The sequence below is a fragment of the Macaca thibetana genome, chromosome 4, assembly GCF_024542745.1.
Source record: "Macaca thibetana thibetana isolate TM-01 chromosome 4, ASM2454274v1, whole genome shotgun sequence".
In the NCBI taxonomy this organism is placed as follows: domain Eukaryota; kingdom Metazoa; phylum Chordata; class Mammalia; order Primates; family Cercopithecidae; genus Macaca; species Macaca thibetana.
In genome coordinates this window covers 31,764,852-31,792,032 of record NC_065581.1, presented here as the reverse complement: position 1 = coordinate 31,792,032, position 27,181 = coordinate 31,764,852, and the positions used below count along the sequence as shown (strand labels likewise).

The following is a 27,181-nucleotide window of genomic DNA, read 5'->3' as shown; positions in this document are numbered from 1 at the left end:
ACTCAGGAGGCTGAGGCAGGAGAATCGCTTGAACCTGGAAGACGGAGGTGCAGTGAGCGGGAATCATGCCATTGCACTCCAGCCTGGGTGACAGAGCAAGACTCCATCTTAAATAAATAAATGAATAAATAAATAAATAAATAAATAAATAAATAAGTAGTTGTACCATGTCCCTCTTCTGCTCAAAATTGTCCTCTACCTCCCATCTCACTCAGAGCAAAGGTCAGATCCTTCCCCACTCCCCTCAAGCCCACCTGCTCTGGCTGTACCTCTGACCTCACCTCAGTTTCTCTCTGTCCAGCCCTCCTGGCCTCCTTGCTTTTCAGGAAACACAGACACCTTCCTGCTCTAGTACATTTGAATTGGAGGATCCTCTGCCTGGAAAGAACTTCCCCAGACATCCTCATGGACAACTCCTCATGTCCCTCAAATCTTTCCTCAAAGGTCACCTTTGCAACGTGGCACACACTGACCACCCCAGCACACCAGCCACCTTCCCTGTCCCCACTGCCCACACCCTGGGTCACCTGTCTCACAGCACTTACCACCTTCTAGCACTTTCTTCCCTTGCTCTGGTTATAATGTATCTTTCGTCTGCCTGTTCGCATTGGAACACATGCTACCCAAGGTCAGAGATTTTTCTCATTTTACTTCAGTGATGTTCCCCAGATGCAGAACCACTCTGTCCTGTGTCTGGCTGACGACAAAGGTCAGTTGAATGAATGATCAGTGTAGAGCACCTCCCTATTCTAAAGCCAGTATCTTTATTAACATAGCTTCAGGCCAAATGCTGTTTTGTGGTGGCCACAGCACAAGGTCCCCTCACACTGACACCGAGGCTGCCTGTGCTTTTCTCAGCAGTGCTGCTTGTGGTCCTCCCTCCTCCATCCTTCCTCCCACACCAACACCCCCACACACCACAGCACACAATCAGGTTTCTCTCTTCAGGAAAGAACAGTCCTTGATGATGGGCCCAATTTCACAAACAAGTATAAACCTAAATTTCACTCTGCTTTAGATTTGAGTTGGGATTTGAGCCAGCACCAAGATCACTAGAACCAGGGCAGGGAGAGAGGGCAGGAGAGGAGCCCTAGAAGGAGGGCAGGAATGAATGGATCTGAAAATTTGTCTCAGAAAGCACAGGGACTCCCATGTGCAGGGGCCACCCTGGGTGATGTGTGAGCCTCTGTAGTCACAGCTCCGGCTGGACAAGTTTCCACTGAAGGGACAAGGACAATGGAGCAGTGAAGGTGACCCAGCTGAGGACTGACCACATAAAGCCTATGAGGGACTGAACAGCAACTAGGCACAGGCCCCATCCACATTCGGCTCCTCACAGCCTTCTCCAGTCCCCACCTGCAACAGACTCAGCACAGGGAACATGTGGATTCTGGAAGGTTCTCAGGTCTTTATTTCCTCTCTCAAATTTTAGGAATTGACTTATTTAATTAACCCATCAACTTCTCATGGCAAATATTGAGAAAACAAATTTCTATTCAGATTCTTATTTTCAGTAGGGAAGTAAGAGGTTGCAGCTCAATGCAGCATGAAGTTGAGACTGAGATGGAGACATCCAGTCCCACCTCTCTGGAACAGGAAAGATGACTGGGGAGGGAACACAGGTCAGCGTGGGAACAGGGGTCACGGTGGACACGGGGGTGGGCTGTCTCTCCACCTCCTCACATTATGCTGACAGGGACACAGACACATTCAGATGCCTTTGCAGAAAGAGATGCCAGAAGCTCTTGAAGTCACAAAGGGGAGGCGTGAAGAAATCCTGCATCTCAGTCCCACACAAGGCAGCTGTCTCAGGCTACAGAAAACAGTAGTCATGAACAAATTCAGGTCAGTCATGGTAAGTGATGACACTCTGAACAGTCCCCCCCACAGACTCGAAACATCCCACTCAAAGAATCTCCATTACCCAGGCCTTTCCCCTCTGCCCCACCCCCACCCACTTCAAATCCCCAGGGTCTCACCTTTACAGGCCATGAGAGACTCATCAGAGTCCTGATCAGAGCCCTGGGCACTGCTGCTCCCTGGGGTAGAACAAAAACAGGACCTGGTCAGAGCCCACAGGAGACGTGGTGCAGGAGGAATAATGGAGTGGGTGAGCTCCTCCACACTCCCGCCCCCGCCACTTACAGTAGCTCCCGCTTTTTCCACCTGCGGGAAGTAAATGTCCTGTGAGGATCTTAGAGGGATCTTAGAGGAACCATGGGATCTTAGAGGAACCTCCTAGTCTTGAACCCAAGAGAAGTTTCTAGAACTATGACTACAGACCCAGGGCAGGATCAGGAAACACTAGGAAAGCAGGTGTGGGTCCTGGACCAACCGCCCTCCTAAGGTCTGTCCTTAGCAGGGACCTTCCCCTGACTCATGAATGCTGGAATCATGATCCCAACACCACAACCATCAAGGTGATACATTGTCCTTCCTTGTCACGGGTGCTGCACAGAAGAGTAAGTGCTGGCACACAGGACCCAGGCAAGGTCGGCCCATGAGTGGATGGTGCTTTCCAGTAATGCGGCAGGGAACACTTCTACCTGGGGTTTGAAACCCCCAGTGGGACAAGAAAATCCAGATCCCACTCCTCACCCCTTCCCTACCTGAGCTCTCTGTCTTCCGCATCACAGCAGCAACCACAGCTACGGTGACCACAGTTCCTAAGACAGCCAGGCCAGCAACGATGCCCACGATGGGGATGGAGGGCTGGGAAGCCCGTTCTGGGGAAGGAGGAGAAGGTGAGGGGCCCTGACCCCAAGGCCTAAGCCCTGATCCTGCTGAAGGGCTCCAGAAGGGCTCCCGCTTTCCCTGAGATGTGACCCCTCATCCCCCTCCTTACCCCATCTCAGGGTGAGGGGCTCCAGCAGCCCCTGGTGCTGCACATGGCACATGTATCTCTGCTCTTCTCCAGAAGGTACCACCACAGCTGCCCATTTCTGGAAGGTTCTGTCCCCTGCTGGCCTGGTCTCCACAAGCTCAGTGTCCTGAGTTTGCTCCTCCCCATCTCGCTGCCAGGTCAGTGTGATCTCCGCAGGGTAGAAGCCCAGGGCCCAGCACCTCAGGGTGGCCTCATGGTCAGAGACGGGGTGGTGGGTCACGTGTGTTTTTGGGGGATCTGATGGGAAGAGTCAGAAAATTCAGGGGCTTTGCATCTCTCATGAGACAGCCCAGCAGCACCCATGTGACCACCCTGAGAATGAACAGGACACCTGGGGTGGGGGAGGGAGCACAGAAGCCAGACACCAGCCTGGACACAGGCATCTGGGATAATCTCCTATTCCTTGGAAAGTTCTAATCTCTGAGGGAGGAACAGCGACTTCTGGTCCTGACCTGAGTGGAGGCCGAGGGACTCAGAAAAGCTGGAATCAGACCTTCAAACACGTTGAGTGTGAGGAAGAGAACAAGGCCTGAGAGAAAAAGCTCAAGGCTGCTGCGGTGGTCAAAGGGGAACCCTGATCAGTATTTAGGGACTGTCTTCCCCTCCATTTCCTCAGAGACGTCATCCCTTAATTGTCCTAGAGAGCAGAGGGGGCCCTCAGAGGAAATCAGGAAAATTCATGCCATTCTCCATTCAAGGGAGGGCGACATTCTAGCGCTGATCACATTATCCTCCCCTCCTCGTGGGAGGCCATCCTGGGAGATTTATAGGAGACGGGGAAGGCTCCCCACTGCCCCTGGTACCCACGCGCTGCAGCGTCTCCTTCCCGTTCTCCAGGTATCTGCGGAGCGACTCCAGGCACTCGCCCTCCAGGTAGGCTCTCCGCTGCTCAGCTTCACGGGCCGCCTCCCACTTGCGCTGTGTGACCTGAGCCGCCATATCCGCGGCGCTCCAGGAGCTCAGGTCCCCGTTCAGGGCGATGTAATCCTTGCCATCATAGGCTAACTGGTGATACCCGCGGAGGAGGCGCCCGTCAGGCCCCAGGTCGCAGCCATGCATCCTCTGGAAGGTGTGAGACCCTGGCCCCGCCCCCGCGGTCAGCCCCGCCCACAGAGCACCGCCCCGCCCCGACCAACCCTTGGGGATTTCGGCCTAAACTGAAACCGAAACCGGGCAAAGGCGCCCGCGGCACTCCCAGGTCGAGGGTCTTGGGCTGGTCCTGCTGCCTCGGGGTGGATCTCGGACCCGGGCCATCCGTGGGGCATGGGGAGGGGTCGTGACCTGCGCCCCGGGCCGGGTCACTCACCGGCCTCGCTCTGGTTGTAGTAGCGAAGCGCGGTGCGCAGGTTCACTCGGAAAACCTGTGCGTGGGCCTTGGCTTTGTGTGTCTCCCGGTCCCAATACTCCGGCCCCTCCTGCTCTATCCACGGCGCCCGCGGCTCCATCCTCGGACTCGCGGCGTCGCTGTCGAACCGCACGAACTGCGTGTCGTCCACATAACCCACGGCGATGAAGCGGGGCTCCCCGCGGCCGGGCCGGGACACGGCGGTGGTGAAATACCTCATGGAGTGGGAGCCTGGGGGCGAGGAGGGGCTGAGACCCGCCCGACCCTCCTCCCCGCGCGGCTCCCCGGGCCCTGAGCCCCCGTCGGGCGGACCCCTCGCTCCTCCCCGCAGAGGCCGTTTCCTTCCCGACCCCGGACTCACCGGCCCAGGTCTCGGTCAGGGCCAGGGCCCCCGAGAGCAGCAGGAGGAGGGCTCGAGGCGCCATGACCCCATCCTAGGCGTCCGGGGAGAGTCTGAGTCTGAGTGGGGACTTTAGAAGCCGGACCGCAGAGACCCTGATTGGCTTCTCTAGAATCCGACACCCAATGGGAGTGGGAACTGGGGCCGCGTCACGAGTGTCCTGTAAAAAGGACCCAACACAGGTTGGGAGAAGTGAAACTCAGCGCAGTGGGGAATCCCCAGCGCCGCGCCTGCCCAGTGCAGACAGTACCTTGAGACCCTGAGAGCCAAGCCCGGGACCTGGGACTTTGTCCTAATCCCTTTTCTCCTACCAAGCCTCTTTGTCACACCGACTGCCTAAGTCCTGGCCAAGGATCTGTCTGTGGAAACCAGGGAGAGACCCCCAGGCTGCGCCCAGCCTTCACTGCTCGTCCTGGAATCCCCGACCCTGAGCTCGACTCCCTCCCTCCCTCTCCTGCCTCTCCCCTTGGACCTTTGTACAGGGAAACTCACCACGGGGAACTTGATGCCAGAGAGTGAGCTCGCCCTGGGAAGGAGGTGTAGAGACAGGGATTTTTTCTCTAAACCTTGAGGTTTTGTCTGAAGGCACCACACAGAGATTCTCATGGAGACCAGTTTCCTTTTTGTTTTTTAATACAGTAGATAGTACAATATTGGTAATCCCTATATGATTAGAATTCCAATCTGTAAAAGACCTGTGTCAAAACAGCATTATAATTAAACTCAAAGCTCCTGTTTTACTTTCCCAGACTATGGATCTGTGACTCTGAGTTGTTGCATTTAAAATTATCTTCATTCCCTAGCCCGAGTTTCCCTGTGTGAGTCCAGAACATCTCCTCAATACGAAGAAGCAGGGTTTGTTACTGTCTATTGCAACCGGGAGCCTGTAGTCATCACCTCAAATCTGCCAGTGCTCCATGCAGTCCCAACACCAACGCTCAAGCACTGCCTGTTTTCCTGAACTCTGCACATCTAAGCAGTGTGCACAGTTATTTGGACACTTGGTATTTTTGTAAACCCCCCCTTTTTTTAATCATGAGGGGGTCATTAGTTTTTGGCAGTCCCACAAAATGTATTAAATGTCAAATGCAAACAACCCCCTACTAGGCTCTTCCACTGCTTTAGAATTCTTTCCTGTCTCCTTTTCCTCACCTCCTGCTTCCAGCCCTTCTCTCTGCCCCTCTCATCCCTCACACCCTCCTCTCCCCTTAGTCCCCGCCACCCTGTCACTCCTGAATTGTGGCACTAACACTGTCCCTCACCTCCTACCCATGTCTGTTCTCCCCACAGTGCTCATAGGTCCTGCTAATGTGACTCATGTCGTGTCATTTCTTCACTTACTATGGCTGGATTTTGGTCTACAATTTATATGTTTTCAATTTGTCTCGTATCTTTTTGTTTCTGTTCATCCTTTGCTACTTTTTTATGTGTCAAGTGAACATTTTTTAGTTTTGGTTTTAATTCTCCTAGTGACTTTTAGCTATATTTCTTTACACTAATGTTTTATTGTTGTAAGAATGGAACCTGATTCCTTGACTTTTCACAGTGAAGTTCAGGTTCTATTAAACTACATCCGGCAAAATAAAGGATACTTGTAACAGTGTAGTTTCCTTTAACCTACCATTATGCTATTATTGTTTATATATTATATCAATCTATATTATGAACTCAATGGTACAGTGTAATACTTTTTGTTTTAGACAAGCAGCCATATGTCTTCAGGAAATTAAGAAAATGAGTGTGAATGTGACATGTGTATGTGCATCATTTCTGTTGTTAATTGCCTTTCTGTGTATCTGGGTCACCATCTAGTATCATTTCCCTTCACCCTGAAGAATTTCCTTGAAAATTAAATATAATACAGGACCTCTAGGAAATGAATTTTATGGCTTTGATGATATAAAAATGTCTTTATTTTTGCCTTCTTTCCCCCTCTTTTTTTTTTTTTTTCTGCTTAGTAGGAAATTTATGTGTAATAAAATTCAACAGTTTTAGCTGCGCCTTTTGGTGAATATTGGTAAGTATTTATAGTCGTGTAACTACCACACTGCCCAGTACAGAAACACCGAATGCACAGAACCCCCTGCTAGGCTCCTCCACTGCTTTGGAGTCCTTTCCCCTGCTCCTTGTCCTCACCTCCTGCTTCCCCAGCCCTTCTCTCTGCCCTCATCCCTCACACCTTCCTCTCCCCTTAGTTCCAACCACCCAGTTACTCCTGAACTGTGGCACTGTAGAGAACAGTTTCTTTTCCCTAAAAACCTTCTTTATGCCCCTTTCTATTTAATCCTTGCCTCCCACCCTCACCCTCTTCCCCTCATTCAACCACTGCTCTGCTTTCTGTCGCTGCAATGGTGACATTTCTAGAATGTCACGGACATGCAGTCATATGTTATGTAGTCTTTTGTTTGGTCTCTCCTTTAGCATAACGATGTTTGAGATGATGCCATTCATTCATTTTTATTGCTGAGCAGCTGCTGACTATCGTTGGAATCCCAGTTTATTCGTTGCTTTCTCTATTCTTCAGTTGATACACATGTGGACTCCTCCAGTTAGGGTTTGTTATTAATGAAGCCACTAGAAATAACTGCTTATAAGTGTGGCCTTACATTTTTATTTCTTTTGGATAACTACATATTTGTGGAATTGCTGGGTCATGTGGTAATGGATGGGTAACTGTGTAAGAAATTGTCATACCACTTTACAAATTGGCTGCCACATTTTTTGCATTCCTACCAGCAATATCAGACATTCTTGTTTTTTCCGTATTCTTGTCAGTGTTTAGACTTATCATATGTCTTTTTAACTTAACCTACTCTAGTTGATGTGTGATGGCTTCTCATTGTGGTTTTAACTTGCACTTCTTAAATGACTAATATTGTTTGCTATCCTTTCATGTTCATCTAAGTGACTTATTACATATATTTTATGAATTAGTTTGTAAATTCACTGATTAATTCCAGAGACTTTTTCAGAATTCCCTAGTGTTTTCTACATAAGCAATGAAGCTGGTGACAAAGAAAGTCTTCTTTCGTCCTTTCTTATCTATTGACCTTTTTTCTTTTAAAATTATTTTTATTTGGTAGAGATGAGGTCTCACCTATCAGACTGGTCTCAAACTCCTGAACTCAAGTGATCCTCCCCACTCAGCCTCCCAAAATGCAGGGATTACAGGCGTGAGGCACCATGCCCTGTCCTTGTTACACTGGTTAGGATGCCTGTTAGCGTTTAAACAAGAATGATGAGAGCTCACATGTTTGTTTACAAGGAACTTAAATTAACAAGAAGAAAAAACACCCCCATCAAAAAGCGAGCAAAGGATATGAACAGACACTTCTCAGAAGAAGACATTTATGTGGCCCAGAAACATATGGAAAAAAGCTCAATATCACTGATCATTAGAAAAATGCAAATCAAAACCACAATGAGATACCATCTCCCACCAGTCAGAATGGCAATTATTAAAAAGTGAAGAAACACGAGATGCTGGCGAGGCTGTGGAGAAATAGGAACACTCTTACACTGTTGGTGGGAATGTAAACTAGTTCAACCACTGTTGAGGACCGTGTGGCCATTCCCCAAAGTTATAGAACCAGAAATACTATTTGACCAAGCAATCTCATTACTGGGTATATACCCAAAGGGATATAAATAATTCTACTGTAAAGACACATGCACACGTATGTTTATTGCAGCACTATTTACAATAGCAAAGAAAAAGACCCAACCCTAATGCCCATCGGTGACAGATTGGATAAAGAAAATGTGGTGCATATACACCATGGAATACCACACAGCCAGAAAAATGAATGAATTAATGTCCTTTGCAGAAACATGGATGAAGCCGGAAGTCATCGTCCTCAGCAAACTAACACAGGAAGAGAAAACTAAACACTGCATGTTCTCACTCCTAAGTGGGAGTTGAACATTGAGAACACATGGACACAAGGAGGGGAGCAATACACATCAGGGCCTGTTGGGGAGTGGGTGGTGAAGGGAGGGAACTTAGAGGATGGATCAATAGGTGCAGCAAACCACCATGGCAGATTATGCATATCTAATAAACCTGCACGTTCTGCACATGTATCCTGGAACTTAAAGTAAAATCATGTAAGTTAAATAAAAAAAAAAAAAACGCATGTCTTACATGTACACATATGTTCATTGCAGCACAATTCACAATAGCAAAGACCTAGAATCAACCTAAATGTCCATCAGTGGTAGACTGGATAAATAAAATGTGGCACATATACACCATAGAATACTATGTAGCTATAAAAAAGAATGAGATCATGTCCTTTGCAGGAACATGGGTGGAGTTGGAGGCCATTATCCTTAACAAACTAAGGCAGGAACAGAAAACCAACTACCACATGTTCTCACTTATAAGTGGGAGCTAAACTATGAGAGCATGTGGACACACAAAGGGGAACAACACACACTGGGGTCCACTTGAGGGTGGAGGGTGGGAGGAGGGAGAGGATCGGAAAAATAGCTAATGGGTACTAAGGCTTAATACTTGGGTGGGTACTAATGGGTATAGAAATAATTTGTACAACACAATCCCATGACACAAGTTTACCTATATAACAAACCTGCACATGTACCCCTTAACTAAAAATAAAAGTTAAGTTAAAAACAACAACAACAACAAACAAAGTGCGTATCTGGAAAGGGCATATGGTTGGGTTCTGTGTTTTTTTTTAAACCAAGTCTTATAATCTCTGCCCTTCATTGGAGTGTTGATTCATCCAGGTTTTTGTCATTATTGATATGACAAGTTTTAGGTCTACCATGTTATTTTCCCAGTTTTTGTTTCTCTGTTCCTCTTATCATGACCAATTACTTTTTATTAAAAACCATAGAAACAAAAGAAAGTAGAAAAACATCTTTAAAATGCTGGAAGGAAAAAAAGTCAAAAAGAATTCTATATCCAGCACAAATGTCCTCCAAGGATAGACAAAATAAGGAGATATTTCAGGTAAAAGAAAATTAAGAGAATTTCTCATGAGCAGATCTGTACAATAACAATTGGTAAAGAAAATTCTTCAGGCTAGAAGCAAATGATACCAGGTGGAAAATGAGATTATCAGAAAATATGAAGATGATCAAAAATGGTAAATATTGAGCTAAGTTCAAAGGCTATCTTGCTCCTGTCATTTACTCTTACTTTATATTCATAGAACTGTTTAAAGATAAGAAAAAAACTTTTCTTGTGGGACTTATAACCTATATAGATATATTGCATATAATATGTACACCACAAAAGATGGATATTTTACAGAGGATAAATGGTTACAAGATTTCCATATTTATCGGTACTAGTACATTATTAATTAAAAGTGGACTGTGAAATGTTAAGAATAAGTTAATTTCTGAAGGGAATTGAGACACAAAAAAATATTCAAGAGATCAACAAATCTCAGAGATGGTTTTTTGGAAAAAAAAACAAAAAAAAACAAAACCTTAGCCAGTCTTGAGTCTCATCATCCTACAATTTCAGAACTATTGCGAATACAAAAGTAATCAAAGAACAGTCCTGCCCAGAAAGAGGAGTTGTCCCTAAATATGGTGGCCCTGGGACAACTGGCCCTCCCTGCTGGACCTCTTCTGCATGGGCACTTTCGCAGTGACTTTGTTGCCTTGCTATTCCACTCTACCCAGTGTCCTGACCCAACAGACAAGGGGCGTCTGCTGCTGTGTCCACACTTGGAGAAGGAAACCTTGATGACATCAGTACATTACAAGCCGGGCATGACAGCTCACCCCTGTAATTCCAGCAATTCAGGACGTTAAGGCCGGAGGTCAGGAATTAGAGACCAGCTTGAACAACATAGTGAGACCCTTGTCTCTAAATCAGAATAAAAATAAGTAAACTTAGCTGGGCATGGTGGTGGGCACTTGTATTCCCAGGTATTGGGGAGGCTGAGGTGGGAAGATCTTTTGAGCTCATGAATTCAAGGCTGCAGTGAGCTATGATCGCACCACTGGACTCCAGCCTAGGCCACAGAGTGAGAACTTGACATAAAAAAATACATCGTAAACCTTTGCTCACTATGGGTTCTTTTATTTATTATTTATTCAATTGGTGTTTTGATTTTATTTTACTGGCAGCACAATAAATCAGGACATGCAGAAACTAGAAATCACATCCACTTTCCAGTGGTAATAAGCCCAGTCCAGGGAGGTGAGAAGGAGACAGTCCTCATTAGCGCTGAGGATTTGAGGAGATCGAGATGGTCTGGGCAGGAAGGGTTTTTTTCTTTGTTTTTTTTGTTTCTTTGTTTGTTTGTTTTTTATGAATGAGTGTAACTTTTTATTAAGAGAGAATTGTTTTTATTGAAGATATATATGAAAAAGGTTAAATAAGATCAAATGGCTCCAAACGTCTTACAATGAAAACAACAGTCCTGACAGTTGTTCTTTCCAGAGACAAGCACTTTTCATTTTCTTAGTTTTTCCTTCTGGTAGTTGCCTTCATGGGTTTTTCCAAATTATTATTTTTTCAGTTTTTCAAGTGGGTGCATATATTAATACATGTAATTTTAAAAAGCCTCTTCAGTTTATAATGCATCCTAACCGTCCCCTGCCCCGTCCCTCCTAATCCTCCAGAGCAATGACTTTCAACTCTTTTAGCAATGTCTTCTATTTTTCTCCTCACATAACTACTTAGTCATTTCTTGATTATTTTATACATTCTATAGTGATTTTTTAATATGACAGATGAGGATTTAGCTCTTACACCATCACTATCTTCACTTTTCCTCACATATTGTCCCAAAGTAGTTACCAGAGTTAGGGGCTAAACAGTCACCACATCATTATGACTAAGTACATATTGCTCATTGTTGAGAAAAACAGTGTAATATGCTCTTACTTCCTATCCTGTACTTCTTTCTGCCCTAGAATTAATGATTGCCTAACCACCCTTCCCCCTTGCTTTTTTACTTTTGCTTTATCTTCAATGAACTTCTTTCCAAATGCCCAAAATCTGGCAATAACCTATTATTATTTTTAAGAGAAGGGACCTCAGTATGGTGGCCAGGCTGGTCTGGAACTCTTGGGCTCAAACAATCCTCTTGCTTAGACTCCTGAGTAGCTGGAACTACAGGCATGGGGCCATTCCACCCAGCTAACCTATTAATATTTTCACTGTTTCTTTTTAAAGCCAGCTCCATAGCTGGAATATTTCCTGTGTTGGATCCTATTTGCTGGATCCATGTCATTCTCTGGTTTGTCTCCTCCTTCATTTTGCTGGAGTATTTTCTCCAATAGCTTCCCAAGAAAGGGTACATGGAGGTAACCCCTGAGTCTTTGCTTGTCTAAAAATGTATTATTTTACCTTCTCCCTTGATTATTTGGCTGAATATAGATTTAGCCATTGAAAATCACTTTCTTTCTAGAATTCTGAAGGCATGCTTCCATTGCTTTCAGCTTCTTTTTCGAGGCAGGGTCTCTTCTGTCACCCAGGCTGGAGTGCAGTGGCGCAATCACAACTCCCTACAGCCGTGACCGCGCGGGCTCAATTCATCCACCTCAGCCCCTGAGCAGATGGGACTACAGGTAGGCGCCACAGGTCCCAGCTAACTTTTGTATTTTTTGTAGGGATGGGACCCCACCATGTTGCCCAAGCTGGTCTCAAGTGGTCCGCCTGCCTTGGCCTCCCAAAGTGCGGGGATTACAGGCGTGAGCCACTGTGCCCGGCCAGTTTTTCTTGTATTCTTTCTCTACATCCTTCATTTCTCAAAGGCATCTCAAACTCAGTGGGCCCCAAACCAAAGTCAAACTCCATCAGAATATCCTGCTACTTCCAACTTTAAAATATACCTTAAATCACGGTTTCTTACAACATGCAACCCTTTGGTTCAAGCTACCATCATCCCTCATCTGAACTTAGAATTGGTTTCCCTGCTTCTGTATTTTTTTAAATCATAAAACATTTCAAATAAACCATGTGTGGCTATATACTTTTTATTGCATAAAAAGAATGAAGATCGGCCGTGTGCAATGGCTCACACCTGTAATTACAGTACTTTGGGAGGCCAAGACGGGTGAATCACTTGAGGTCAGGAGTTTGAGACCAGCCTGACCAACATGATGAAACCCCATCTCCACCAAAAACACAAAATTAGCCAGGCGTGGTGGCGCATGCCTGTACTCCCAGCTATTTGGGAGCCTGAGGCAGGAGAATTGCTTGAACCTGGGAAGGCAAAGGTTGCAGTGAGCCAAGGTCACGCCATTGCACTCCGTCTGTACAACAAGAGCAAAACTCTGTCTAAAAATAAATAAATATATAAATAGTATGAAGAGCTTACATACTTAAACAAGGAATTGCTTTAAGTGTTTGGCATCCACTGTTCTTGTGCATGCCAGCAGCTTCTTACTGCAAACACCTGGGACTTGCTATAGAGCAGCTGGAGTACGTTCCACACACACACAGGACAGGGAGCTGACAACCAAGGAGTGGAGGATCAACACTCCAGCTTTCTCCCCTCCGTTTCCCTGTATCTCAGCAGTATGGAGCTTGATACCGATGAGAACCTGCTCACTGACTTTAAACTGCTTTTCTTACCTTCTCAGTTCCATTTCTCCATACCTCAATTGATGCTTTCTGGTAAGACCTAGAAAATAAACTGTTTTCACTGAAATTTCAGTCTTGGAATCTGCTTTGGCTTCCCCAGTCTAAGACAGAAATATATTCATTTTCCCATCACTGGACTTCCAAGTTGTTGTCAATTTTTCACTGCTACAAACAAGGCTGCAACATTTGTCTACAAACCTCTAGATATACACGTAGGAAGCTTTCAGTATTTCCTACTAGTGAAACTGCTCAGTTGGAGGGTATGTGCATCTTCATCTTTAGTAAATACTACCGACATTTGAAAAGCCCAACAATGTCAAGGACTGGCCAGAGTCCCATGTGTGATGGGTGTGGAATGGCAGGTCACTGTAGCAGGTGCGGGGACTCAGTTGGGGTCTTGGAGAGGCACTTAGTTATAGCAAGAGTGTTTCATAAATGATATCTGATACAGTCAAGATTAGTGGGGAATAAAAACACGTTGCTTAGAAATAATTATCCATAAATCTAAAGTCAACAAAAGTCTTTTTTTTCTAATGTAAAAATACTTTTTTCAGAGGGAGGGGGAACAACTTAAAATAAACCAGAACACCCTTCATATTAATCATTCTTCTCATATACTTCAAATTTGTAGTTAATGCCTTTCTCCTCCTGGACATCCGAGAGAAAACCTGGGTATTCTGGCAGAAGTTTATATTTCTCCAAATCAATTTCTGGAAAATACGTGTCACTTTCAAAGTCCTGCATGATCCTTGTCACAAATAGTTTAAGGTGGCCTGGGTGATTCATGGTTTCCTTATAAACAGAACTGCCACCAACTAACCAAATCATCTCTACTTTATTTGCTAATCTGGTTGTTCAGTAAGTTTTTGGTTTTTTTGTTGTTGTTGTTTTGTTTTGTTTTTTTTTTTGTTTTTTGTTTTTTTTTTTTTTTTTTTTTTTTTTTTTGAGACGGAGTCTCTTTCTGTCGCCCAGGTTGGAGTGCAGTGATGCGGTCTTGCTCACTGCAAGCTCCACCTCCCGGGTTCACGCCATTCTCCTGCCTCAGCCTCCCGAGTAGCTGGGACTACAGGCGCACGCCGCCACTCCCGGCTAATTTATTTATTTTTTTATTTTTTAGTGGAGATGATGGAGTTTCACCGTATTAGCCAGGATGGTCTCGATCCCTGACCTCGTGATCTGCCCGCCTGGCCTCCCAAAGTGCTGGGATTACAGGAGTGAGCCACCGCGCCCAGTCGGTTGTTCAGTAAGTTTTTTAAGGCATCGTCCATACTTCTGGCAAGAAAATGAACCTCCTTGTGGAGGTTCCTTGAGTTCTCTGCTGAGAACTAAATTAATTCTATCCTTTAAAGGTCGATCCTTCTCAGGAATGGAGAACCAGGTCTTCCTACGCATAATCACCAGATTCTGTTTACCTTCTACTGAAGAGTTTGTGTCATTCTCCGGAAATATCTGAATTCATTCCTGAGCGGTGGCCAGAGCCAGTCCCGTTCTTGCCAATGCTCATGTTCTGAGACACAGCGACGATGCAGTTTAGCAAATGAACCGTGACAGCAGCGGTGAGCACCTCCGAGCCCGCTCGCTACACAGGGACGCGCGGCCAAGATTGGAACCTGGAGGATGAACAATGATATCCCTCTCTCCACCTTAAAGCTCATCCTGGGCATCCACCTCCTGGGAGCAGGAGCAGCGCAGCAGCGCCCCCTGGTGGTCCATGCGCTTCCTTTTGCAGATCACTCACAGCCCTGAGACCCTCCTCTCCTTTCCATGCACCTGGGATTTCTTCACTGGACACCATCCTGCGTCAACTTTCCTGTAAAGCAAAAGAAGGGTGAGGTTGCTGGAGAAGGAATGGTGTCATTCCCCACCTTTGGCGAGATCCATGTCACCGTGTTCAGGGGAAGCGCCAGACCTTATTCCCCATGCAGAGAGGAGGCTCTGGCCATGAAGGCGCCTTTGGAGGGGTGAGGACCCGCTCCTTCTACACTGAAGGCCAAGAGCCTGCAGACGGCGGGGAAGCCTTCCCCTCAGTTGTGTCCTATCAGATTCTTCCAAGAGTCAAGGAGTAGACCTGCATATTGCCTCTGGTGATGTGAGCTGCACGCACACCTGGAAGTGAGGTCACCCCTGCTGGGGGTCCTGGGGCTACTGGTTGTTCTACTTGCTCAGTGTCCAGAGAGGAGGATGAGAAGGAGGCTTTGTGCAAAATAGTAACCATGCTCTATACATTATTTGTGTCATAAAATAAAAGACTCCAAAAGGAAAAAAATAACTATCTAAAATGTGTGCCCTTTAATAAAAAGTAAACACCCATTAACCATTAGGGATAAACGTTTACAGGGCAAACCAGAGGCCCCATCATTTGCCCCACTTCAACAATAAACTCCTTCCTCCTCCAAGTAAAAACATATCCTGACTTTTATGATCATCATTTCTTTTATATACCTATATATACATATATATATATATATATTTTTTTTTTTTTTTTTTTTTTTTTTTTTTGAGATGGAGTCTCGCTCTGTCTCCAGGCTGGAGTGCAGTGGCGCAATCTTGGCTCACTGCAACCTCCGCCTCCCGGGTTGAAGCGAGTCTCCTCCCTCAGCCTCCCGAGTAGTTGGGACTACAGGCACACCCCACCATACACCCAGCTAATTTTTGTATTTTTTTAGTAGAGACGGGGTTTCACCATGTTGGCCAGGATGGTCTCGATCTCTTGACCTCGTGATCCACCCACCTCTGCCTCCCAAAGTGCTGAGATTACAGGCTTGAGCCACCATGCCCGGCCTCTATTTTATATTTTTATCATCCAAAATTGTAATTTAGTTTTACCTTTAGAAATATTATTTTGTTCTCTTTTATTCTATCGATTCTTCCTTGAAATTTATATTGTGTGGTAGAGCTTCCCATAGTGTGCATTTTGCTGATTGCTCCCCAAATTGTAGTTTAATATGTATTTCTAGTATCTGTTATGCCTCTAAACTGGTAACTGGCTACGGAGATCAGCTTTTATTCAGGCTTGATTTCTTTTTCACTTGTACTTGTGTGATGCTACTGTATCGTTGTCTTCCGAAAAGAGGAAGAATCTCACAGTTTTTTTTTTTTTTTAAGACGGAGTCTCTCTCTGTCCTCTAGCCTGGAGTGCAGCGTCCAGATCTCCACTCACTGCAAGCTCCGCCTCCCGGGTTCGCGCCATTCTCCTGCCTCAGTCTCCTGAGTAGCTGGGACTACAGGCGCCCGCCACCATGCCCGGCTAATTTTTTGTGTTTTTAGTAGAGACGGGGTTTCACCGTGTTAGCCAGGATGGTCTCGATCTCCTGACCTCGTGATCCACCTGCCTCGGCCTCCCAAAGTGCTGGGATTACAGGCATGAGCCACCGCGCCCGGCCAGTTTTTTTGGGGTTTTTTTTCTGTATTGTTAAACGTCATTGCTGTTCAATGGCTAAATCTGTTCATTCATTATCGGTTGCAAAAGAGTTATTACAGTCTCAGTCTCTCATTCCTTCTTCATTTATTATCTGAATAATTTCTAAAGGAAGAGATTTGTCCTCCCCTACTGTTTGTTTACTACTAGAAACTTGTTTTTTGAGAGACTAAATCAAGCATGTACTCAGCTATGACCCAGCGATTGCACTCTTAGTTATCAACCAATAGAAATGTATGTATGTGTGTGCCAAAATATATGAAAATATTATTCTTAGCAGCATGATTTGTAAAATCTAAATATGACATAATTGTCTATCAACAGTGAAGGGACAAGAAGTGTGAGCTATTTATAAAGTGGAGCATTGGACAGCCATGGGAGTGAATAGGCTACGGCCACACACAGCGAGATGATGAGACCCAGGCGCATGTATAATGCCATTCAACTGGAACTGGCAGAACTCCTCTGTGTTAGAAATCAGGAGTGGCTACTCTAGGGTTGGGGAGGGTGGTTTACGAGTCTCATCTTTTGGAGGCTACCTATGGGTCCAGCAGCACTGACTCCCACCTACCAAGGCCGTTGAGTGACCTGGGAGGATGGGCGCGTGAAGAGAGCTAGTGTGGTTCCTGCATGCATGTTCCCATCCTGCCAGGTCTGAGCTGGCCCACAGTGAAGCCTGGCTAACTTCCATTTGTCTGCTTGGTTGTTCAGTGCCACCTCAGGGGTAGGTATTTTCTGTGTGGATGGGGTGTTAACTTGGGGTTCAGGCTCTTTCCACATGGACTATTTCCATCTCATGAGGGGCCTGTCCAACCTATGACTCTGTAGGTGACACACAAGCCAATTCATGTAAGTACTTGGAATCACATGGTTCTTGGTGTCCCATGGTCAAGAATTCTATCTGATCAGGGCCAGTATGACATGATCTTACTCCAGAATCCCAGGCCCTCCATTGTGACTTTCCCACTGATGCTTGGTTTAGCTCCATCCTGCATCTTTCCCCAGCCCTGCCACCTCCAGCACCAGGGGGACTGAGGGATGGTGACTGCCTGCACCACAGCCTGGATCTGCTGCAGTGTCCTTTTTTGTGTAGGCCCCACTTGAAGCTGGCATCCTCGTATGTCACTCAAAATGTGGGCCAAAATATATACCTACGTATGGAATGTGGTGTTGTCAGAACCCGAAGAGATTCACCAGGCAATCTGCTCCTCTCTCTCTTTGTTCTTTTCTGTGAGGATGAAAGATGTAATGGGTTTTTTGTTTTGTTTTGTTATGTTCTTATCGGAAGAAATTTCCCTGCATGCCCCTAGCCACCGCACTCATACAATTTCACTGCAGTGGCCACTCCTGAAGTTCTGTAAGATTTGTCCTCCTCTTTCTGGGGTGCGTGTGTTTTACCAAGGCCTCCAGCATACTTTCCACCTTCTTTCTCATCCTTCCCAATCTATGATGTTGCCAATGAAATGAACAAATTTAACATTCTGTAGAATGTCCATGGTCTCTTAAGACTCTGTTATAGATGGCAGGAGAGTTCTAATAGCTCTCAGGGAAACTGTAAATAAATGTGGTATGAATGTGAATAACTCCATACCCACTTTCTAATTGGAAAGGAAAGCACTCAGCAAATCCTCGACTGCACACCATTGGCCTGCAGCCTTGTAACCTCCGCTAGCAGTGATATCCGGCCAGCATGGCAGCTGCAATCAAGACTGCCACTAGGTCAAGTCTGAAGTAATCCTGTTCATTCTTTAGACCCCATCAGGCTTCAGCAAGGACAGAATACACAGAGATAACAGGCAACCCCAACACCACCCCACTTCCTACAGCTCTCTACTGGTGGTGCCACCCCCACAATACCTGCAATAACCTCCACAAGACCTGCCCTGGGATGTCATATCACTTCCGATTCAGTTGAGAAAGCGGCAGTTTCAGAGACTTCCCTTTGGCTTTCAGCCCAAAAAAAGCCCTTGCTGCACAGGCGAGGGATCCAGTGTGGGGGTGACTCCAGCTGCCAGTGCATCATTGCCAATTATGTTCTCATGGAATAGGGAAACAAACAGGGCTGGGATTACAGGATTATGAGTTATAATGTGTCCTGGCCTCTGGAAGCCCCTCTCTGATGAACATGATGGAGCTGTGGAAATCTGGACATCAATGTCAGCTCACTCCCCCAAATTCTGCCTATTTCCTTTGCCCAGTGTACAGTCTTTTGAGTAAATGGTTGTAGGTTCCTTTGAGAAGAGCACAGGGAATTTACCCAACATATATTTCCATGCTGTTCCAGGGTCCTTCCTCCCACGGATATGGACTCCTCCTCTGTCACTGGGATGTGAATCTGAAAGTTGACTGAGGTCTACAGGCATTGAGAATGGAACATGATTTTGTACTGAGTCAACCACCCTCACCCTCCTGCTCCTCAACTCTTGCTTTCTTTCCATAGATATCAAGCAGCGCCCTTGCTGGCTGTCCTTCTGTTCTGAACCTGAGACACTGCCCTCTATTAACCTTCCCCACACTCCCTGCAGGTCAAGCACAACCTTGGCTGCTCCGTTGGGGTTGTCATGGTAACTGTGCCCTCTGACTTTTGCAGGTCACTGCCACCACTTGATCTCTATCTCTTCGGGGCCACACCCTCCCAACAGATAGTAACTAGCCCAACTCTGGGACCACGTTTCCTATCATCATCCCCATCCTACAGAGGACAGAACCCCGACATTTCTTAGTGATGCAGATCTCTCTCACCAGCACGTTCATGAGGGCTCTGGTGCAAGGTGTGCCCTCTGGGCCTTCTGGTGGGACATGACCCTGATGGGCCTCTGGCCTCACATAATGGCTCCATCCACACCTCCACTTTCCTCAGGCTTCTTATTTCATCCTCTGCATGTTCCAGGGCAACTAAGTCATGGCTAACTTGTTGAGAGTTGGGCATTACTTTTTCCAGTCTACATAGAGCCACCCAGCAGTGAGTGTGCCTCATGCCCTGGAGTCCCTGATAAACCCATGTCCTGAGAAACTGCCCTCAAGCCAAAGGATTTTTATTCATCCAGCCTGACATTCTGATGCTTTGATCAAACACCCTCACATTCCAATCCCGGAAGTGCTCCGTGGGCTCCTACAAGGCCATGCCGGCTGGTTCCTGCAGAGCTCCTGAGAGGGATTCCCGCTGCGTCACGGGGGGAGGCTTCTGCAGCATCTTCCAGTACAGGAAGCGGGAACTATTACCAGAGAAAGGGGAGCCTCCCCTGCATGCCAGAGGGTCCTGGAGGGCACCCATCGATAACTCTGTTCCAGTTTGCAGGATCTCGGGTTTCCCCAGCAGGGCCCTGACTTTCCCACAACAGGCGTGCCTTGGCTGAGTGTCAGACATCTCTGGAGTGCCGTGACCCTCACAATGATGTCTTCAGCTGCTGTTCCATGCTACGTGCCCTTCCTCTAGAGGAGATAAAGGACTGTCCATGAGACACTGCAGAGGCACTCACACATAGCCAGTGGCTGCTGTTAACAATCCTCAGATTCTCATTCTCCTTTTATAGGACACCAACACAGCCGAGTAGTATTCACCCAACTCCACTGTCTCTGTAGGTTTCCCTCTCACCCTGTCGTTACTGTGCAGAGGCTTCTATCATCACACCTGCCATAGCTTCCCCTAACCAGGGCATCTTCTCAGGTCAGCACTGGGCAGATCCACAGTTGCTCGGCTGCACCTTGTGCTATGCACTTTCTGTGTCCTCCACCAACCCAGATGGCGTCCTCTTGGCCAGCCAGGCAGTGGGTGAGCTCATCCCAAATCCCCATGCTTTGGCCTGTGTTCTTGGAACACTCCTGACACCACTCTTGTTAGTTAGGGTCCCTTGAGGAGAAGACCCTAATTCTATTAAAGGTGTGATATTTTATTCAGGGAAATGCTTATGAGTGAAATTGGGGAGGAAGACAGAAAACGCTGGGAGAGCCATCGTGGGTGATGCAAGTCTAAACCCCTGTGAAGGAGAGAGGGAGGGAGAGTCAGCTGGAAGCGCCCTAGACCCAGTGCAGGCTAAGGGAAGTTCAATTCAGGGAGCCCTGGAGCTCAGTTTGCCTTCAGTGGAGGAAAGATCCTGCTTTAGTTTCCCTGCTGTTCTCAACCGTTGACTGGAAGAAGCTCATGGGAACATGGTTTCAGAGAAAATGTAGTGATAGGCTTCAGGCTAGAAGAGCTGGGACTATCATCAGTTACACTTCCTCTAGCTGAGGGTCTCAGATGTGCATTCCTGTGACTGCCACAATGGCCCAGTGGTGAGAGAAAAAATGATGATGATAAAAGAAAAAAAAGGAATGGACTGTTGAATTAGAATCTTTAAGTAGATGAGATAGGATGCGGTTTGGACACCGGCAGAGGAACTGGCTCTGGCTGGGACTAGGTCAGCCTACAGCAACTGTCTATGTGGTGGAAGGCCCATCAAGCAGTGCAGCTGTAAATGCATGAGCTGATGGTGGTGGAATCTGTGGTCTTCTAATGTGTTCACTTCTCTCAGTGAGGTAGGAAACAAGGCCATCAGTTGAAGTAAGAATGGGGAAGGAGGGTTGGATATGTGAGCACAGAGAGAAGGTGTGTAAGAGTCACCCAGGCCCGGAGGAGGCTGAGGGTGAGCCACGCAGGGAGAGGGTGATTGCTGGCAGTGGTGGGGGCTCCCCATGAGGTTTGGGTCATGAAGGTACAGAGAACAGTCAGTGTGCTGTGTGCTGCTCTCCTGCAGCTCAGGGAGCAGGTGCAGTGTAGGCAGAGGTGGAATCCACCAGCTGAGTAGTTTTGCCAAGCAAGTGTGACAACGCAAGGGAGAGGCAAGGGAAATCATCTACCATAGAATCCAAAATGGGTGAGGAGGGAGGAGAGGACATTCAAGGCTGAGGGACAACGGGTGGATGGCAGGATCACTAGACTGGGAATCCCGGGGGGCCCAGGGGGTCAAAGGATTGCTGGAATTGATGTACTACAGGGTGGACACCAAGCCTGAAAAACACATACATATAGAGTGAATTATTTGCTGACATCAAATTACAGCATATGATAAAATGATAGTATCTGTGTTCTCAGAGCCTGTGGCCACCCTGCAAGGGGATGAGTGGGAAGATGGTCAGAGTGGGAAGTGTGAGATGAGAGTATTTAAGTGCTGGGGTTCTTGGCCATGATGAGGCCTAGATGACAAGGGCACAGGGCCCAGGCATAGCAGAGGAGAAGGTCATTGAGGAGATGAGGTTTAGGACCTCAGAAACCAGGGAGTGAGGGCATCCTCTCTGCTGTATGGGTGTCTATTGCTGTCATAAAAATTGCCACAGGCCAAGTGGCTTTAAACAGCACCTCTTTGTCATGTCACAGTTGTGTGGGTTGCAAGTCCACCCAGTCTCATGGAGCTGAGACCAAGGTATGGGCAGGTCTGTGTTCCTTCCTGGAGACTCTGGAGAAAAATCCACTCCCAAGTTCATTCAGGCTCTTGTCTGAATTCACATTCTCGCAGATAGGACTGAAGTCCCCGTTTCTTTTCTGGCTATCATTTGGGAACCACGCTTGGCTCCTAGAGCCTTCTCTTGGGTGCTCACACGTGGCTCCCGTGGCGCATCCAACCTCCCGGCTTGGAACTTCTGGCTTCCTCTGCTGTGTCTTCTCTTCTTCCCTCTTCTGCAACATCTGTGACTCCAGCCAGAGCACGTTCTCCACTTTTAATGGCTCCTGTGATTTGATTGGGCCACACAGAGAGTCCAGGAGAATCTCCCTATTTTAAGGTCCTTAATCTTCATTACATGAGTAATGTCTCTTTTGCCATGTAATGCAAGCTGTTCACAGGTTCTAAGATTGAGGCTGGACTTCTTTGGGGACCATTACTCAGCCTACCACATCTGCATATGTTGAAGTCATCAATATCAAGGAGACAGCACTGCTGGAGAGGGAGCCAGGGAACCAGGAGCTACAAGTCAGGATTGAGAGGAACGGCCTGGGGCCCACAGGGAATGGCTACAATGAAGGGAGTGGGGCCCTAATCTGATGACAGCTGAGGGAGGTTTGGGAGGAGGGAGGCAGAAAGGTCTCAAAACCACAATGAGAAATGAGTCCAAAGGTACAAGTCCCTGGGGAAAGTCCCCATGTGGGAGGAGGACTTCTGAAGGGTCTGTGTCCTTCGGGAAACCCAGGTTCCTGCTGGAGCTGCGAGATCAGGAACATCCTGAGAGAGGATGTGGAGGTTTCGCTGATCAAGGGCTGAGAATTCCAGGGGGTGCAGTGGAAAGATTTCTGGAGTTGGGAAGGGAGGATGAGGAGGACAGAAGAGGGGTGTGCAGTGACTTGTGGGGATGTGAATGCAGAGTGTTTGGGGGACCCAGTGTGACTGACACAGACAGGGAAAGGGCATGAGGGAACTCAGTCCTGGTGGACTCGAGGCAGACGATGGTGCTGAGGCTGTGGGAGACGAGGGAGGAGGAGCAGGGGTGGCTCTCACCTGGGCTTTGTCCATGGAGGTGAGGACGGTGGAGTGGTTGGGTCTTAGTGCTGTCTGGACCTTTCTTGACCCCCTGATGACAGAATGGAGTGCCTGAGGCAGGGGGATTCCTAGAGGATTGACCCTTGAACGTGAGGAAGGGAAGTGAGCTCATTCCAGGTCTCAGGTCTACCCTGACACCTTCTGCAGGTGGTGTCACTTCTGGGTCCCATGTGTGACCCCAGGATAGGGCCCTCTTCTTCCCTGCTGAGGAGATGGAGGCCCAGGGGAGCTGTGCTCAGATTTGATTATGCCAAATGCATGTTCACATCTTAAAATATGATGTGGAAGTGGAGATGTTGTTTCCAAATAAAACAAAACTGAGTAAACAGGAGTTTTAAAAAACCTGAGCAATGGAGAGAAGAAGAAAATGTTTCTGCTTTTCAGTTTTCCCGAATGTTGCTGTCAAGGGGCTGGAGAGAGAAGTTTGCAGGAAAAACAGAAACCTCAGAGAAAGTTGGAGCTCCTGAGCTCTGCTCACCTCCACAAGAAAGACCTTTGGGAAATTATTAAGACAATTTCCCATTACTTTGAAATTCTGTAATATTAGGGAATTCTAGGAGCTCTCTTCAGTGTAATAACAATATTATTGTTGGAAAAATGTTATTTGTTAAGAGATGAGTACTGACGTATTTAGGAATGAGGGTCGTGATGTTGGCAGTGATTACCAAAGTTTCAACAAAAATTATGGAAATATAATTTATTACATATACAAAGGAAATAATTAGATCTATGGTGACCATTGTATTCTTTGAAACTTTAGGACTCTTGGAAATTTTTTACAATAATTTGGAGAAAATTTTAAGGCTAATAACACATAATCACATGAGAAATGTTCACCACATCACGTGGAATGGAAATTAAGTTTCGAGACCAGATGAGGTGGCTCATGCCCGTAATCCCACAGCTTTGAGAGGCTGAGGTGAGAGGATCACTTTAGGCCAGGAGTTCGAGAGCAGTCCGGGCAAAACCCACCTCTACAAAATCCTAAACAATTAATTGAACCTGGTGGCAGGTACCTGTGTCTCTAGCTAGCTGGGAAGCTGAGTCAGGGTGATTGCTTAAGCCTAGGAGTTCAAGGTTATAGTGAGCTGTGATCACACCACTGCAATTTAGCCTCAGTGACAGAGCAAGACCCTGTCTCAAAAAAAAAAAAAAAAAAAAAAAGAAGGAATATTTAGCATTTAAGAGCATTCAAGAGCATGTGCACAAGAATGTGTCAGTTGTGTGTATTTTGTGTGACTGTGTCATTGTGTAGACAGTATCTGAGTAAGAGCGTATATCAATCTGTGTGGCGGCATCTTTGTGTCTGCGTGTGTTGGTGTGTGAGTCTATGCGTGCATTCATTCATTCATTCATTCACTCAACTAGTATATTTAAAGTAACAATCAGGCACTATTCAGGGCAAGGGAAATGCAGCTGTGAACAATCAAAATCACTGTCCTTGTCCTCATGAAGCTTGTATTCTAGAGGAGAGAAATAAGCAATTAAAATAAATACATTCATAGCTGGGCACAAATGTGTGTAATCCCAGCACTTTGGGAGGCTAAAGCTGGAGGACCCCTTGAGTCCAGGAGTTTGAGACCAGCGTGGGAAACACAGCAAGACTCTATTTGTACCAAAAAAAAAAAAAAAAAAAAAAAAAAACTAGCTAAGTGTGGTGGCACACACCTGTAGTCCCCAGTTACTTGGGAGGCTGAGGTGGGAGGATCACTTGAGCCCAGGAGTTCCAGGCTACAGTGAGCCGAGATTGCACCACTGCACTCCAGCCTGGGTGACAGAGCACAACCCGGTCTCTCCAAATAAATAAATAAGTAAATAATTCTTAAATGTTAGTAAAAGGGTTGTGAACAAAAACAAAGCAGAGTGGGGTCAGAGGCAATGGGAGATGCCACATGAAGTGGGCAGTGCAGGGACGGACTCTCGTGGGAATGAGGAGAATGTCAGGGTGGACGGGAGCCCTGGAGATGAGTTTCCAGGCTCCATCTCCCAGGTTCAAGGGATTCTCCTGTCTCAGCCTCCCGAGTAGCTGGGATTACAGGTGTCCACCACCGTGCCTGGCTAATTTTTTGTCTTTTTAGTACAGACGGGGTTTCACCATGTTGGCCAGGCTGGTCTTGAACTCCTGACCTCAAGTGATCCACCTGCCTCGGCCTCCCAAAGTGCTGGGATTACAGGCGTGAGCCACCACGCCTGGCCCCAAGAGGGATTTTTCACGTAACATGTTTTGAAAAGATTCTTCAAAACATTCCAAAGGTATTACAGGGAAAATTTCCTCCCCCAGGTCCTCTGCCAGAAATGAGCACGGTGCCAAGTCTCATGCATCCTTCCTGGAAAGCAGCTGTGCACGTGTTATTGTTGTTACATGAAGAAGGAGCACTGAAAAGAAAGAAGGAGTAGAAGAAAATGTTTCTTCTTTTCGGTTTTCCAGAGTGTTGTCATGAAGGGCTGGAGAGAAGGTTTGCAGGGAGGAGACAGAAACCTCAAGGACGGCACAAGGCTCCAGAGCTTCCCTCTCCTCTCATCGTTGCGGAGTCCCTTACTGCTCAGAGGCTCCTTCACCCCCACTGATGCTCAGCCCCGGTCAGCCATCTCTGCCTGACTTACAGCCCACTCCCTTCTTCTGCTCAGAGAATCTGAGAGCAGCGCGGCAGCGTCCCTCGTGTGGCCACAGGGCTAAGGATGGTAGCCCTGAGGTCCTACCTCACCTGCTCAGCCAAGACCTCCTCTGGGTCTCCCTGGGCTCCAGCCAGCAGGACAGGGGTCTGAACACAAGAGGGCGCGCCTACCCTATGTCAGGGTTGGGATCAGCCGTGTCTGTGTGGTTCTATTCATGTACGCTTTACTGTATTCCACTGATTTATGCCTATTTTATGCCAATATCACACTGCTTTTTATTACTAGATGTTTATAGTAAATCTTGAAATCACCCAATAGCATCCTCCAAATTTCTTCTTTTAAAGATTATTTTGGCTATTCAGTTATTTGTATTTCCATAGAAATGGTAGATTCAGCTTGCCATTTCTTTAAACATTTCTTTTTTTTTTTTTTTTTTTTTTTTTTTTTTTTGAGAGGGAGTCTCGCTCTGTCGCCCAGGCTGGAGTGCAGTGGCACCATCTCGGCTCACTGCAAGCTCCACCTCCCGTTTCACGCCATTTCCTGCCTCAATAGATATTGGGTAGTTTTTTGTATTTTTTAGTAGAGACGGGGTTTCACCGTTTAGCCAGGATGGTATCTCCTGACCTCGTGAGCTCAAAAGTTTTGGAGACCGCGCCCGGCCAAAGTTCAATAACTGATATTACACTTAATGTAATAGCTCAATTTTGGAGAATTAATAACATCGGAGATTCCAGTTCTTAAATGCACTATCTGTTTATATCGATCTTCTTCACTTTCTGTTGGTGGTGCCATGTAGAACTTAGTGTACAAATCATACACACTATTAAAACATTGATGCCTGGACATGGTATTACTTTAATCATTGTTTTATAAGTGGATTTTTAAATTTTTCATCATTCTCATTTTACATTACTTGTAGATACATTACTTTTGTATAGGAATTTTACCCTACAATTTTCATAAATTCACTTATTACTTCTAGAAGTTGTATTTGCCTTAGGATTTTCCACTTGCATAATATTGTCACCTGCAAACTAGGACATTTTACTTCTCTTTCATTTATAAGTCTTTCATTTCTTTTTCTTGGCTTAATGCTCTGGCCAGGACCTCCAGGACAATATCTTTGCCATTTTCTTGATCTTAGGTAGAGAGTAATCACTTTTCATCATAAAATATGATGTGAGTTGTTGGTTTTACATAGAAGCCCTTGATCAGATTGAAGAACTTGACTACAATTCCTATTCACTGACACATTTTATCACAAGTGAGTGTTGCATTCTATTTTTTATTAATTTATATTTTTAACTTTTAGGTTCTGTGGTACATGTGCAGGCTTGTTATGTATTTAAATTCCATGTCATAGGGGTTTGGTGTACGGATTAATTTATCATGCGGGTTACAAGCATGGTACTTGATAGGATGTTTTTTAAT

General features: G+C 46.4%; 1 protein-coding gene and 1 pseudogene across 2 annotated transcripts; both read right to left on the bottom strand.

Annotated features, from left to right (window-relative positions):
* Positions 1 to 1,388: 1,388 nt before the first annotated feature.
* On the bottom strand, positions 1,389 to 4,770 carry LOC126953095 (patr class I histocompatibility antigen, B-1 alpha chain-like). Of its 2 annotated transcripts, XM_050788454.1 has the most exons (8): positions 4,591 to 4,765; positions 4,191 to 4,460; positions 3,688 to 3,963; positions 2,846 to 3,121; positions 2,610 to 2,726; positions 2,146 to 2,166; positions 1,980 to 2,039; positions 1,389 to 1,813 (listed from the first exon to the last, which is right to left on the bottom strand). In XM_050788454.1, the coding sequence occupies exons 1-8, from the start codon at positions 4,652 to 4,654 to the stop codon at positions 1,809 to 1,811; spliced, it is 1,089 nt and encodes a 362-aa protein (XP_050644411.1). In that variant the 5' UTR covers positions 4,655 to 4,765; the 3' UTR covers positions 1,389 to 1,808. The 2 variants fall into 2 exon arrangements, with proteins under 2 accessions (XP_050644411.1, XP_050644410.1); XM_050788453.1 differs by having other exon boundaries at positions 1,980 to 2,166; positions 4,591 to 4,770.
* A 9,034-nt stretch (positions 4,771 to 13,804) lies between these two features.
* LOC126952221 (dihydrofolate reductase-like) lies at positions 13,805 to 14,920 on the bottom strand (annotated as a pseudogene).
* Between the last annotated feature and the right edge of the window lie 12,261 nt (positions 14,921 to 27,181).